Source organism: Lepus europaeus, chromosome 1, assembly GCF_033115175.1.
Source record: "Lepus europaeus isolate LE1 chromosome 1, mLepTim1.pri, whole genome shotgun sequence".
Classification (NCBI taxonomy): domain Eukaryota; kingdom Metazoa; phylum Chordata; class Mammalia; order Lagomorpha; family Leporidae; genus Lepus; species Lepus europaeus.
The window spans coordinates 26735682-26749736 of record NC_084827.1 but is presented as its reverse complement, the minus strand read 5'-3'; the positions used below and the strand labels follow the sequence as shown (position 1 = coordinate 26749736).

At 38.5% G+C, this 14055-nt stretch overlaps 1 protein-coding gene across 3 annotated transcripts in view; it reads right to left on the bottom strand.

Moving 5' to 3' along the window:
- Positions 1 to 3730: 3730 nt before the first annotated feature.
- The window catches only part of AASS (aminoadipate-semialdehyde synthase), a 68496-nt gene continuing 58171 nt past the window's right edge, over positions 3731 to 14055 (bottom strand). For all 3 annotated transcript variants that reach the window (XM_062206607.1, XM_062206531.1, XM_062206583.1), the window contains 5 exons: positions 12064 to 12159; positions 10184 to 10299; positions 8796 to 8884; positions 8100 to 8276; positions 3731 to 6170 (listed from right to left, as the gene is read on the bottom strand). In XM_062206607.1, coding sequence (XP_062062591.1) covers positions 6052 to 6170; positions 8100 to 8276; positions 8796 to 8884; positions 10184 to 10299; positions 12064 to 12159 — 597 coding nt within the window. In that variant the 3' untranslated portion in view covers positions 3731 to 6051. The remainder of the gene's footprint in view (positions 6171 to 8099; positions 8277 to 8795; positions 8885 to 10183; positions 10300 to 12063; positions 12160 to 14055) is intronic.

Genomic DNA, 14055 nt, shown 5'->3' with positions numbered 1-14055 from the left:
GGGGGGAAAAAGCCATTGTAATCCATATGCTATACTTCAGAAATTTATTCATTAAATAAAAGTTCAAAAAAACCATTTGCACAATTTCAGCCAATGTTAAAACTTAAATGTCATAATCCAGAAACTAAGTAGAACCGCTGTGCCAAATATATTTGGTTAAGATTGCTACAATATTTTAACAATTCATGCCTTTCTGAGTTGCTGCTCTGTCATCTATCTTCTTGATTTCCTCCACATTTTTATACCAATTCTGGTTTATCCTGTATACCAGCTCCCATTTGACTTCTATTTCCTTTTAAGTATTTCTCTCGAGATGATGAGAATAAGCTATCTTTTATCAATAGTTTGTTAATACATCAAGCACAGCTTTTCTATATTGGGGTTATCAGGTTTCTGTGGAGGAATGTTTTACTCTGTGCCAGCCTCGCTATGAACCACGCTCAGAAGAAATGAACTCAAATTATTGGAGCCAAGTGCCTGGTTAGCTGTGCCTGGCAACATTCCAGAGTCATCTTCAATCAAAGATGAGAGAAATATCAATGCAATTCATGAGGCTCTGAGGCTGGAAGTGGGATTTCCAGGGTTTATGAATTGCTATACACATTATCAATCCACATAAGACTAGAAGGCACTAGAAATTTTCTATTTCACTACACCAACAACTTAAACTAGAGAAATGTAAACTCTTAACCTAACAAGTTAGGATTTTTAACACTGTGTTTTGTAATTCTTGCTAATTAATATAAATTAAGAACTAGTATTATGACTAAAATAAAATTGGCAAAAGGAAGTTATTAGATAAGATGTGAATGATTAGTAAGTATTGCTCCAGAACAGCCATCTTTTCTCATTGGATCCATTCCAATAAAAGTCAGGTCCGGTAAATGAAGTTCCACTGCAAACAATCCATAAATATAAACCATTCTGAAGAAGATTAATATCATATAAAATATGATAAGATTAGCTACTTTGCATGAATGTACAAATTGTGCACTATTAGAAGGGGGACTTAATTTTGACATTGAATATTTGTATATTTATTATGACAATTTCCATCAGAAAGTAGTAGCATGTTTCATTCTAATATATATTTGGGAGCAAGTTTTTTTAGATGTATTTATTGTAATTTTATTTGAAAGACAGAGAGAGACAGAAAGGGATCTCTCATTCATTGGTTCACTCCTCAGATTCCCACAATAGCTGAGGCTAAATCCAGCCAAAGTCAGAATCCAGAAGCCTGGAACTTAGTCTGGGTCTCCTATGTAGATAGAAGGAACTCAGGTACTTGCTTTTAAAGATTTATATATTTATTTAAAAAGCAGTGTGACAGAGAGACAAAGATCTTCCATCCACTGCTTTACTCCTTAAATGGTGGCAACAGCCAGGACTGGGCCAAGCCAAAGCCAGGAGAAAGTAACTTCAACCAGGTCTCCCACATGGCTGGCAGGGTCTCAAGTATTTGAGCTGTCATCCATTGCTTCCCAGCTCTCTTAGCAGGGTGCTGAATTGGAAGTGGAGTAGCCAAGACTCCAGCTCACAGTCCAATACTGGATGTGGGCATTCTAAGCAGCACTTTTACCTTCTATGCCACAATGTCCACCCCAGGGATCCTAGTACTTGAGCCATCATCTGCTGTCTCCCAGGGTTCACAATAGCAAGAAGTTGAGTAGAAAGGAATTGGAGGAGCCAGGGCATGAACCAGTCACTCTGGCTAAAAAAAGTCTAGCATAGATGCTCTGTGTCTTCAAATTTCTGCTAGGAGATCAGTAGTAGATTTTCTCCTTATTTTCTATTCCTTATACAAACCTTGTTTCTTCCAAGTTGCTTTTACTTTTCTTACCTTATCTTCCTTGTATTGGGCTCTGTGATCCATATTAAATTTTTTTCTCAGATGTTTAGGCTGGCTGATCATTTTCAAAATTGTGGTAGTAAAACACTGAATGAAAGCTATGTGCCTTTAGGTGGTATTTGTAGACTGAGATCCTTGTGGAGAGGAAATCAGGCTGGGCTTCTTTGAATGGGAAGCCTTTGTTCACCACAGCTTTAGTTCTTTTCTCTTGAGCTGGTAAGCGACCCAGGGGCAAACACTTACAATGTGCCTGGGAAGTAGAAGATTGGTGTAGAATTCATCACACTGCATCTACTGTGATCTAGTCTCTTGTGAGTCTAGAACAAGGGAAACTGAACAATCCTCATACAAATATTGGTATTATTCAGAAAGGGCCAAAAGAGGTAAAAAGATCTAGAAAATGTAAACGTTATTTTTAGTAGAGTAGTTGGCCCAGGGATCCACAAATTATAGTTCAAGCGCCAAATCTCTTGTTGCAAGTAAGCTGTTATTGGAAAACTGCTTTGGGTAGGTAGGTAGATAGATAGATAGATATCTCCACACTACAAACGTAGAAATGAGCAATTATAACATGTTTGCTCTGCACAGCCTAAAATATTTACTGTCTGGCCCTTTATAGAAAAAAACATGGCTGACACTTGGCAAAGCCCTGTGCTTAACTGTAACACATGTGATTTTCCCAATACCCTACTAACATCACCTAGAACCACCTTTAGAAAAAAAAGAGATTTACTCATTTATTTGAAAGACAGAGTTAGAGAGAGTGCACGAGAGAGGTTTCCCATCTGCTGGTTCACTCCCCAAATGGCCACAACAACTAGAGCTGTGCCAATCCAAAGCTAGGAGCCAGGAGCTTCTTCTGGGTCTCCCACATGGGTGCAGGGGCCCACAGACTTGGTCCACCTTCTACTGCTTTCCCAAGCCACAGCAGAGAGCTGGATCAGAAGAGGAGCAACCAGGTCTTGAACCAGTGCCCATATGGGATACCGGCACTGCAGGCTGTGGCTTTACCCGCTACGACATAGTGCTGGCCCCTAACCTCACCCTTAATACTGGAATTTCTATAGGTAGATTTGATTCTGAGAGCTAAGGCAGTGTTTGATTACACATAGCTTTCTTCAAGCTGGTATTTCCTTTTCTGTAATCACCAACATTGATCAGCTCTTCAATTACATCTCCTTTATCATGTATTTTTATCAAAAAGCTCAAACTAATTATATTGACAGCTCACAAGTGCCCCCATTCCACTTAAGGTGCTGCTTTCCCAGTTCCCAATCTTTGAAATATTCTAGATTGGGGGTGAAATCAATGTGACAGAAAATATTTCCTAATTGGCTGATGTTGTGATGAAAACAATTCCATTACAAAATATATTTAATTTTTTTTTTAAACAGGGGAGAGAGAGTGTGGTCTTCCATCTGTTGATTCACTCCTTAAATGGCCGCAACAGCTGGGGCTAGGCCAGGTCAAAGCCAGGAGCCAGGAGCTTCTTGCTGGTCTCCCATTTGGGTACAGGGGCCCAACTACTTGCACCATCATCTGCTGCTTTCCCAAGCACATTAGCAGGGTGCTGAATCAAAAGTGAGCCAGTACCCATATGGGATTCTAGCACTGAGGATGGCGGCTTATTCTGCTGCACCACAGGGCTGGCCCAAAAATGTATTTACTTATTTTGGATTACTGATGTACATATATTATTTATAATAGAATGGGCCAGCCCTTAATCATTTTGACCCATTCCAAATAAAACGTCAAATGCTTTCTCAATTATTATATACCCCAAGTTTAGCACCTGTTTACTTCAAAGGCGGAATTAGTTTCAATGAGATATGAGCAAAATGCATGAAGGTAAAAGAAACAATTTATATCTCTAAAGACAAGTTATTTCACAAAGGAACAAATTTTATTTGTTATTTTGTCTTTTTATAACAATGTAAGTGCAATTCACATACATTCACACAAATTATACAATTCAGTGGTTTTTAGTATATCCACAGTGGTGCCACCATTACCATAGTCAACTCTACGATGTTTTTATTATTCCAAAAAGAAACTCCACACTCATTAGCAGTCACTCTATCTTCCTCTTCCAGCCCTCCAGTCCTGGGCAATCATTAATCTACTTTTCACATAAATAAATTTTCTTGTTCTGGACACTTCATATAGATGAAATCATAAAATGATGTGGCATTTTGAGGCTAACTTCCTTCACTTGGCATATTTTCAATGTCTATCCATGTTGTAGACAATATCTATGCATTGTTTCTTTTCTGTGGCTGGCTACTATCCCAATGTACGCATATATCACATTTTATATATTCCTTTATTCATTGATGAACACTGAACATTTGTGTTGTTTCTATTTTTAGCTATTATGAATACAGCTGCTAGGAACATCTCTGCATGAGTTTTTGAGTAGATACATGTTTTTATTTTTTTTCCTGAGTATCCACCAGTAGGGTATGAGGGTTCCAATTTCTCATCCTCACCAGTATACGTTGTAATCATTTGTATTAGGTCCGTCCTAGTGGGTAAAGTGGTATCTCATCCACTTAATTTATATGCCCCTTCTGGCTAATGATATTGGGAATCTTGGCGTGAGCTCATTGGCCTTCTAGATAGCTTCTTTGGAGAATTGTCAATGCAGATCCCTTGTCTATTTTAAAAATTAGGTTATTTATCTTTTTATTGTTCAATTACAACTGTTCTTTTTATATTCTGTATAGAAGTTCCTCCATTACCTGATATAAGATCAACAACATTTTTCTCTCATTCTGTGGGTCTTTTTTCCTTTCTTGATGTTTTAGGAAGCACAAAATATTTTAAGTTTGATGACTGCGATGAATTATTTTTTTTCTTTTGTTACATGTGTTTTGAGTGATATTTATTTAAGAAAGCAGTACTTAATACAAGTTCATAAAGACTTACACCTACGTTTTCTTCTAAGCATTTTACAGTTTTAGCTCTTACATTTAGCGTATAAATACATTTTGAATTAAATTTTATATGTGGTATGAGGTAAGGATTTGATTTCAGTATTTTGCATGTATATCTATAGACTTCCAAGCACCATTTGATAAAAAAGATATCCTCCCTCAGAATTGTTTTAGCACCTTTTAGACATAAATGTATTATTTCTAGACTCACAATTCTATTACTATCCTATTCCTGATGATGCTGAAAACTGAATCACTCTAATATCATTTTTTGTTCTTTGTTCATTTATTGATACTGTATAAAAAAAGACAGTTTCTAAACACTAATCTGTCCTGACACTTTGCTGAATTCATTAATTCTTTCTTTAAGAGTGTATCTTTGGATTTTCTATGGATTTCCTTTGGGTTTCTATGAATAAGATCACATAATCTGTGGTAGAGTTTTACTTCTACCTCTCCACCCTGAATCATTTTTATTTCATTTTATTGCCTAATTGTCCAGTATAAGCTGCACAGAAAGGCTCAGAGCAGACACTGTTGCCTTCTTGCTGATCTTAGGGAGAAATCATTTGGTCTTTCATCATCAAGTAGGAGGCAAGCTCTGGGTTTTTCATAGATGCCTTTTTCAGAGTGAGGAAGTTCCCTTTAATTTTTAGTTTATTGAGGCCTCTTATTACAAAAAGGTGTTTGATTTTGTTAAATACTTTTACTATGCCTTATGAGGTGATCAAATGAGTTGGGTTTAATGTTATTTAGTCCCTTTTCCATAAACTCAAGAGAAAAACCATAAGAAAAATACTAAATAAATTGTAAGTTTTCTAAAAAGGCATTAAATAGCACTTTGTAAAGGTTTGTTAATAAGTAACCTAAAGGACTCAAAAGAATCAATTTGAAAAATGCAAAAGTACAGCTAAGGGATGACATTTTTGTAACCAAAAAAGTAAAACTGCATCTCTGATTTTAGAAAATATGTTCTAGTAAGAAAAAAGTGACACAATAAATTAACAAATAGCATGATCACTACCATTTTCACATGCTTATGAAAAAATACGTAGAATTATTAAATTCTGGTAGTTACTGGCACCTCCTATTCCAAACATTTTCATATTAAAATAAAGCTTTATGCTTAAAAAAATAATTATATTGATTTAATCAAAATACATTGTGCTTTATACTTTATAAAATAGCACATTGACAAGCATCTTTGTCACACAAGTGATTAGAGCTGTGTTGCCTGGGAAGATGAAAACAAAATATAATTCCCAATCATGGTTTGATTGTGCTCCGTGTAGTATATATAATGCCCTCTGCTTTAATCCGCTCCAGTATTGGTCCATAGATCTCCTTCGAAAAGGGTCCCATCAGGCCTTTGGCTTGGATTTCACCTAGAGGAACATAAATGTGTGATTACCATTTCAAAGGTGGTACAAAAGCTTCATTTCCCCGGCAAGAGTCACCACATGGAAGGTGTTACCCCACAGTAAATTCATTCAGTAGGTTGTTGGAGGAATGGGCATTTCTTAGTTGTTTAAATGTCCCCTACTAAATGATTACTTGATCAACATTCTGTGAGGACAGGGGGTAGGTTTCAGATTGAAAACACAGCTGGATTTAGAAAGAGTGTCAGAATTTGTACACCTAGCTGCACTCATTACTGCTAGGACAAACAGAGAAGAAAGAGAAGAAAGGAGGCCTGACTGGTTTGTTAACTGGCTGGTGCTATTTTTGCTACAGGGATTACACCAACAGAGTGACTTGAAGCCACCCTGATTATGTGAGCACCGTCACCTATTAGGAAGGCTCTTTATTGAGTCCATACACTTTGCTTCAAGGCTGCAATGACCCCATGCCTGATCACTTCTTCACTGTTGTTCCTCCGTAAGTAAATCCAGTTTAATTTTATGTTAGCCGACATGTCATTGTAGAGAAGTTTTCTCATTATTTCATGGTCATATGCCGTCATGATTTCTACCCCCTCCTCAGTCTTTCAAAAGGGTCAAATAAAGTGGTCTATACAGAGGTGATACTTAGTGAACCTTAAGGGGAGAGTGGAGACTCAAACATGAACTGACTCACAGAAGTTTCCCACTATGTGGTTTAACTTACGCTTTTTCAACTTCACAACACTGCAAAAACAACATGCATTCAGTGGAAACTGTACCTCACACATTTTTAAGTTTGATATGTTCCTGGGCTAGCAATATGCACGCAATACTCTCTTGTGATGTGAGGCATCAGTTGTTACCAGGAGGGTGAACAACCAAGATGATTCAGTGAACTGTGTTGCTGTGCTGGAATGATCCATAGGTTAGGTTTATGAAAATGCATTTTTTAGTTAACAAATTTTTAACTTATGATGGGTGTATATAGGTGTAATCCCATGGAAAGTTCAAGGGGCATCGGTAGTCTGAAATATTTATTCAGTGCTGAGATATGAAGATTAATAAAGTATTGTCTCTATTCTTAAGGATCTATGAGTAAATATCTCCTGCTATCTCAGAGCTGTCACTCCCAAAATAGCCAAAACCAAGTAAAGAGAGTTTGCATTTCCTGGAGGACCATTTATGGGGGTAGGAATTTGGTATGCTCTTTCACTTAAGTTTCACAAACACACAGACACAAATGTGAACTAGGGATGGTAATACTTCTATGGGCTAAATATGATTTTGTTCCTTAAATCATAGAGGACTTAAAACCCCAAAGACAGGAAACTTAATCCAGTTGTGGCATTTAGGATGTGGGCCTCTTTCAAGGTCCTGAGGTCATTGGGGATGTGCTCAGAAGGAAATTCTCAGGAGAGGTTGCTTACAAAAGCCTGAGCTGGACCCAGCTGATCTCTGTTTCCTGGCTCACCACGTGATCATTCCTCTACACCAAATCATGCTCTGGCATTGCCATCTGCTGCCCCAAACACATGGGGTCAACCAGTCTTGGACTTAAACTGTGAGCTAAATAAACCCCTTTTCTTCCTAGGTAGCTTATCTCAGATATTTCATTATAATAATGAAAAGCTGACACATATAAGTACCCACTTTCAAGATGAGGAGACCCTGGCTCCAGGGTGCTGAAAAACTTGTACCCTGCATCACTGAGCCACCGTGATACTGAGCTGGGGTGGAAATCAGGTCTAACTCCAAAGCCCATGCTCTTTATTCACCACAAGATGACCCACAAGTACTGGAACCTTCTACAACAGCTCACTTTTAGTGAAGCCTGTAAGTGTTCTGTTCAAGAGTAATTATTATATATCCATGCACTGAATGACTTGGTGATGGTATAGAAATAGACTCAGCCCTCAAGTGCATAAAACTTACCATCAAGCAACATTTTAGCTGCCATGGCAGTGGGTAACCCCACAGTTTTAGCCATGGCTGAGAAGCCATTGACATCTCCATAAACCACAAGATCAATAGTTTTACTTTCTAGGTGTCCAGAAGGATGTCTGATTCCAAAGCTGTCTCTCATCACAATCATATCTTTTTCTTCAGGGCCTTAAAATAAAGAAATTTTAAAATGTGACAACCATTACAACTCAAATATTGAATTTCATCTTCTGCTCTCAGAAGTTTCCTTACACATTATACATAGTCATTAGACAACTATCCACAGGACTTTTCAGCATGAAGACCAAATGAAAAACTCAAGAAAAGTATAACACTGGTCTCACTTCTTTGTTCAGGTCAGCCTGACTACAGATACTAAGAGACTGCTGTAGACACCACACATTTCACTTCCTAAAATATTCCTTCAGTATTTTCTCTAGTGCATTAAAAATTTAAAGATGAAACCACTGTTTCCCTTTCCCATATTACCCAACTTCATTTTTACCTATGACAATGAGAAGAGATTCTCATACTCTTCCCTCTAGAAAAACAGACTAAGTGCCCTTTCCCTAGCATTACACCTCCCCAATCCTAGTGGTTGGCTCCTGCCTTCAGTGTAATTCTCTGGTTGCACTGACTCTATCTTGTTATTCTTCAGAGATAGTTAGTCAACATCCCATGGCCTACCATAGGAAAGTTTCATTGCCAAATGCTTGGAGAGCGCATCCACAATAGACTCTGCATGAGGGACTTGTTCATCTCCAAGTAAGCCCAACCTGAAAAGTGCAATAGATGGCTGCATTAGTTCAAGGCCTGTGTGTGCTCTCAATTGGAAAAGCAGAAAAGATAACCTTAAATTTTATCTTGAGGGGCCGGCATTGTGGCTTAGCAGGTAAAGCTGCTGCCTACAGTGCTGGCATCCCACAAGGGTGCCATATCTAGTCGTGGCTGCTCCACTTCAATCCAGCTCTCTGCTATGGCCTGGAAAAGCAGTTCAAGATGCCCCATTCCTTGGGCCCCTGCACCGGCGTGGGAGATCTGGAAGAAGCCCCTAGTTCCTGGCTTCTGATAGGTCCAGCTCTGGCCATTGCAGCCATTTGGGGAGTGAACCAGCAGATGGAAGATCTCTCTCTCTGACTCTGTAACCCTGCCTTCCAAATAAATAAATCTTTTTAAAAAAGTTATCTTTTTTATTAGACAGGCAGAGTTAGTGAGAGAGAGACAGAGAGAAAGGTCTTCCTTTCATTGGTTCACCCCCCAAATGGCCTCCACAGCTGGCATACTGCACCAATCCGAAGCCAGGAGCCAGGTGCTTCCTCCTGATCTCCCATGTGGGTGCAGGGGTCCAAGCACTTGGGCTATCCTCCATGGCCTTCCCGGGCCACAGCAGAGAGCTGGACTGGAAGAGGAGCAACTGGGACTAGAACCCGGCACCCATATGGGATGCCGGTGCCACAGGTGGAGGATTAACCAAGTGAGCCATGATGCCGGTCCTAAAAAAATGTTATTCTGAAAGAGCAGAATCATAAGGTGACATTCCAATCTATGAGTATCTTAATTGTAAGATGACAATAGTAATGTTTCAACCTTTAGAATCATCCCCAGATTCCCCCAGGCATGGCTCCCTATAGTACAGTAGAGAGAATGAAATATAAGTTCTCATTATTACAAAGCATTTTTAGATGAATTTACAGGTTAGTTCTCCCACATTAAGTATGTCAGCATAATGCACAGCAATTATGTAAATGAAAGTTTTGAAGTAATTGGGAAAATACGGAGAGAATTTCCTACATGAAAGCAAAAATATCCCACTGTGCTTGGAAATTGGATGGTAAAGTGTTTCAAAACAAGTATTTCCCAATCATAATTGCCACTGAGTTCCTCTCTTTGTCTCCTTTTTATCCCCCACATGAATGTGGTACTTGGTAATCTATAATGGATCAACACTAAAGAACCAAAATAGTCAAAGACAAATGCAAAATGTTTGCCTCTATCTTTGACCTTTCTTGACTAGAAAGGACCAAATGATGGTAGATCCAGTGTATCAGCTCCAAGCTGAGTGGCAGGTGTCTTACCATTCAGCAGCCTCCATCTGGGTGCTGTCCCCTCCTAGTTTCTTAAGAACAGCTTCCTTCAGCTCATCATGCTTGGAGGAGGGTGAAATCTCAACTAAGTCACAGAGGAGTTCTTTCTGGTTAGAAAAATAATGATAAAAAACTCTAAGTCCCTAATAAAACAAAATATAAATTAACTTATAAGCTATCCCATAAGACATTGAATCTCAAACACACCTTAAATTTTTTAATTATACTAGTAGGAAACTGCATATATGGCATATACATATACACATGTTTGTGCTCCTACATGTCAGTAGATGTATCATATTCCAGAATGAGGTTTCAACAATAAAAATGGGTCATAACATCAACTCAGTACTAAATAGATGGTCCTACACTTAACAGCACATTTCTTCCTTTGAAGATTTGAAGATTCACCATCAGCTTATTCACCTATTCTTCACTACTCTCCGAGAAGCAGTCAATTTTGGGCAGGACAAAGTGGAAGGGGCTTGATACTATGGTTGGCAGTAGCAACTAAAGTTCTTTTATAGATTCAAGAGCTGAGAAAGACCTTGCAGGTAATAAATCTCAAAATAAGACCCCTTCACCAGTGGCTATTGCTTTTTTTCTAATTTCTAAACAAGACTTTTTCCAGGATTGTAAAGGAAATGCTAAGCTCCAGATCAAGGGTCAGCAAACTGGTTGATAGACCAAATTTGGCTCACCACCTGGTTTTTTAAATAAAAGTTTAATTGAAATGCATTCAAAAAATAGAAAAAGAAATGCATCATGCTCATTTATTTATGTGTAGCATTACTTATCTTAGTGGTTCCAACAGACAGCAGAGCCCATAAAGTTCAAAATATTTACAATCTGGTCTTTTACAAAAGAAGTCTATTAACCCTGTTCTAGATGATAGTCACCAAGATACAGGGACGTCCCTAAAAATGCCTGCACCAACCTTCCCAATTCAGTTGCCTCAACAAATATTTGTTTCACTTCAATCCAACAAGTAAATTTATGACAGGTAAAACTTAGACTGAAAATGTTCACGGATATACACTAACAAAAAACAAAAACTGAAATAAAAAGCAACTAGCTAGCAAGAATACCAAAGTTTCTTTTGGAAATTTTTTGGAAAATTTTATGGGATTAGTAATATATAAGTCTTTTTCTCTTTGAGCTATATTTTGGATATTTCTACTGGAATATGAGCATATTTGTTTAAATTGAATGACAAGATGGTGATGAGTCAATTCCTGGCAGTTAGCAGAAACTCTACTTCACATTCAGTTCCAAATTTCCAAAGTCTCTTCCAACCCTGATACCCCATGGTTTTGATATAACAGATACAGGGATAAACTCAGTAACTGAAACCCAAATTCCTTATGGTTATGAATGGATGAGTGAAAGGATTAATGGGATCTGAAGATTGGGAATCCAATTCCGTGATGCACCCACATGTCTCCTGGATTATCACATTCACCAGAGCCAAATATCATCTGCCCTAGGTCATCATTCAGACAACTGGGAGATCCCAGAGCTCAGTGTAGATATCAGCACATCTCCGCTCGGGACTCAGGAAATAACCGAATGGTAGAAGTTACTGCAAAAAAAACAGGCCTGATTTCCCGAGGTCCTTTCCATGCACCCATACAGTGAAAGGAAAGGGAACTCCGAGGTGTGGGTTTATCTTCCTGCACATACGCTACAGAATGGGCTTCTTTTTTTATTTAGATTTTTTTTCCCCAGAAACCTTTTATTTAAGATATACAAATTTCATGCATTTCATAAAAGCAACTTTGGGAACATAATTATTATGCTGGTTTGAAGCAGTTCACACTTGCCCATTTCATAGGAGCAAGGAGGCAGCACAGCACTCTGCAGTCACTCACCCAGGTGAGAGGATTGGCCTCAGGTCGAAGGGCAGGATACGCTTCTCTGTTTATAAGACCCAATTTCACAAATCCATTCAAAGCCTTGGAATATCCCTGAAATAAGAATTTCAACACAGTGTGTGAAACTTTTATCTTCAAAGAAAAAAAATGTTAAACCTTTTTTGAAAATGAAAAGAGGGATCTATCGGCACAACTACTTTAGAAAACAGGGTAAAAATAGTTGTATTGCTGATATGGATACAACCATCCCAAGCTCAAATTGGGATCAGTCATGTCATAACAATTTCACTGGTTTATATGAGACCCTGGAAAACTGAGTGTTCTATTTCTGCATTCTCCTGATGGCATAATGGCAAATTTCCCCATGTATTAAAAGCTGTCGGCTCAGCAGAATATCATTGAATAGAATAGTCAGGTGTTCCCTTTCTTATAGCGGAAGGAGGAAATTATAAGGATATCTCCTCAAAAGCAAATAATCCATTCTATTGACTAAAAGCCACGACCCTGGGACTGGCGTTGTAGTGTAGCTGATAAAGCTGCTGCCTGCAATGCCAGCATCACATATGGTCGGGTCCCAGCTACTCCACTGATAATGCACCTGGGAAAATAGCAGAAGATGGCCCAAGTGCTTGGGCTCCTCCATCCACACGGGAGACCCAGAAGAAGCTCCTGGCTCCTAGCTTTGGTCTGGCCCAGCCCTGGCCACTGCAGCCATTTGGGGAATGAATCAACGGATGGAAGATTTCTCGATCTCTCGATCTCTCTCTCTTTCCCCTGTCTGTGACTCTGCATTTCAAATAAACAAAATAAATCTTAAAAAAAAACACCCTAAAACATATAAGGAGCAGGAAGAGGGGTAGGTATCAGTTTTTTCTCATGTGTCCTCCATCATCTACAGGATAAGTCTGACTCCAATCACGGTATCCACCTCACACCATTCCCCAAATGTACTGTGATCTTCCAGGGACCAGTGCCTCCTTACACACTGCTCCCGTGCCTGGAACACTTTGGCCAGCATCCTCCACCTACAAAATGTTGACTCCTGCCTTATGATCCAGCCCAGTACATCTCCTGACCCCCTAGGTAGCTGAGTACCTATATAAAGGAAATTGACACAAATTGTAATTATCTTTTTAGCTGTTGGACTCCATGTATAAAAAGCAAGGGAATTATATAGTTATATATATATTAGGAAATATATATATTTATATATTTATTATATATTTATATATATATTCTGTAATATATATATATACTAGTTGTATATACTTATCCTTCAACTCTATTCCCTCACCCCATTTTCCAACATCCCCACATTACAGTCTGCTGATGGAGAACAAATATTGATAAATGGTTTTAATTGACAGATGAAGTAAAGGAAAACCATAAGACATTTTTCTCCTGTATGCAAATCTGCAGAAGGATGGGAGAGCTAAAACAAGGAAGTTGTAGCTGCTGTAGTTACTGGGCAAGCTGAGAGACAGAGAGAGGAAGAGAGGGAGAAGGAAAGGGGAGAGGGAAAGAGGAGGAGAGAAAGAAGAGAGAGAGTGTGAGAGAAGGAGAGATAGGGAAAAGTATGAGAAATAACTTTGGGAAGCAACAAAGTTAATAAAATTTTAAAAGTTCCTGTGGTCACCAGAGATTTCACTGTGTGAAATGTGTGGTCAACTAGAAATTCCCACATTTCTACAAGGTGATATTGTTTAAACCTTTCAAAGGTTGCTAATGAAAGGACTCAAGTTTGTTTGTGCTAACTCAATGTGAGTCAACTTCAAAGAGAAGAAACAAAAGGAACACCCACAGCTGACTTCTAGGTTCTGACAGGTGCTGAGAATTCCTTTATCCAACATCTAAAATACTGACTTTGGAGCTATTTCTTAATCTCAGAAATAGGGTCTTATAGTGACCTCTAGAAATGAATTTATTTTATATATTCATTAATCTATAAGGCCTTAGCATGCCGTTCCCATATGCTAAATCTGTGCCAGG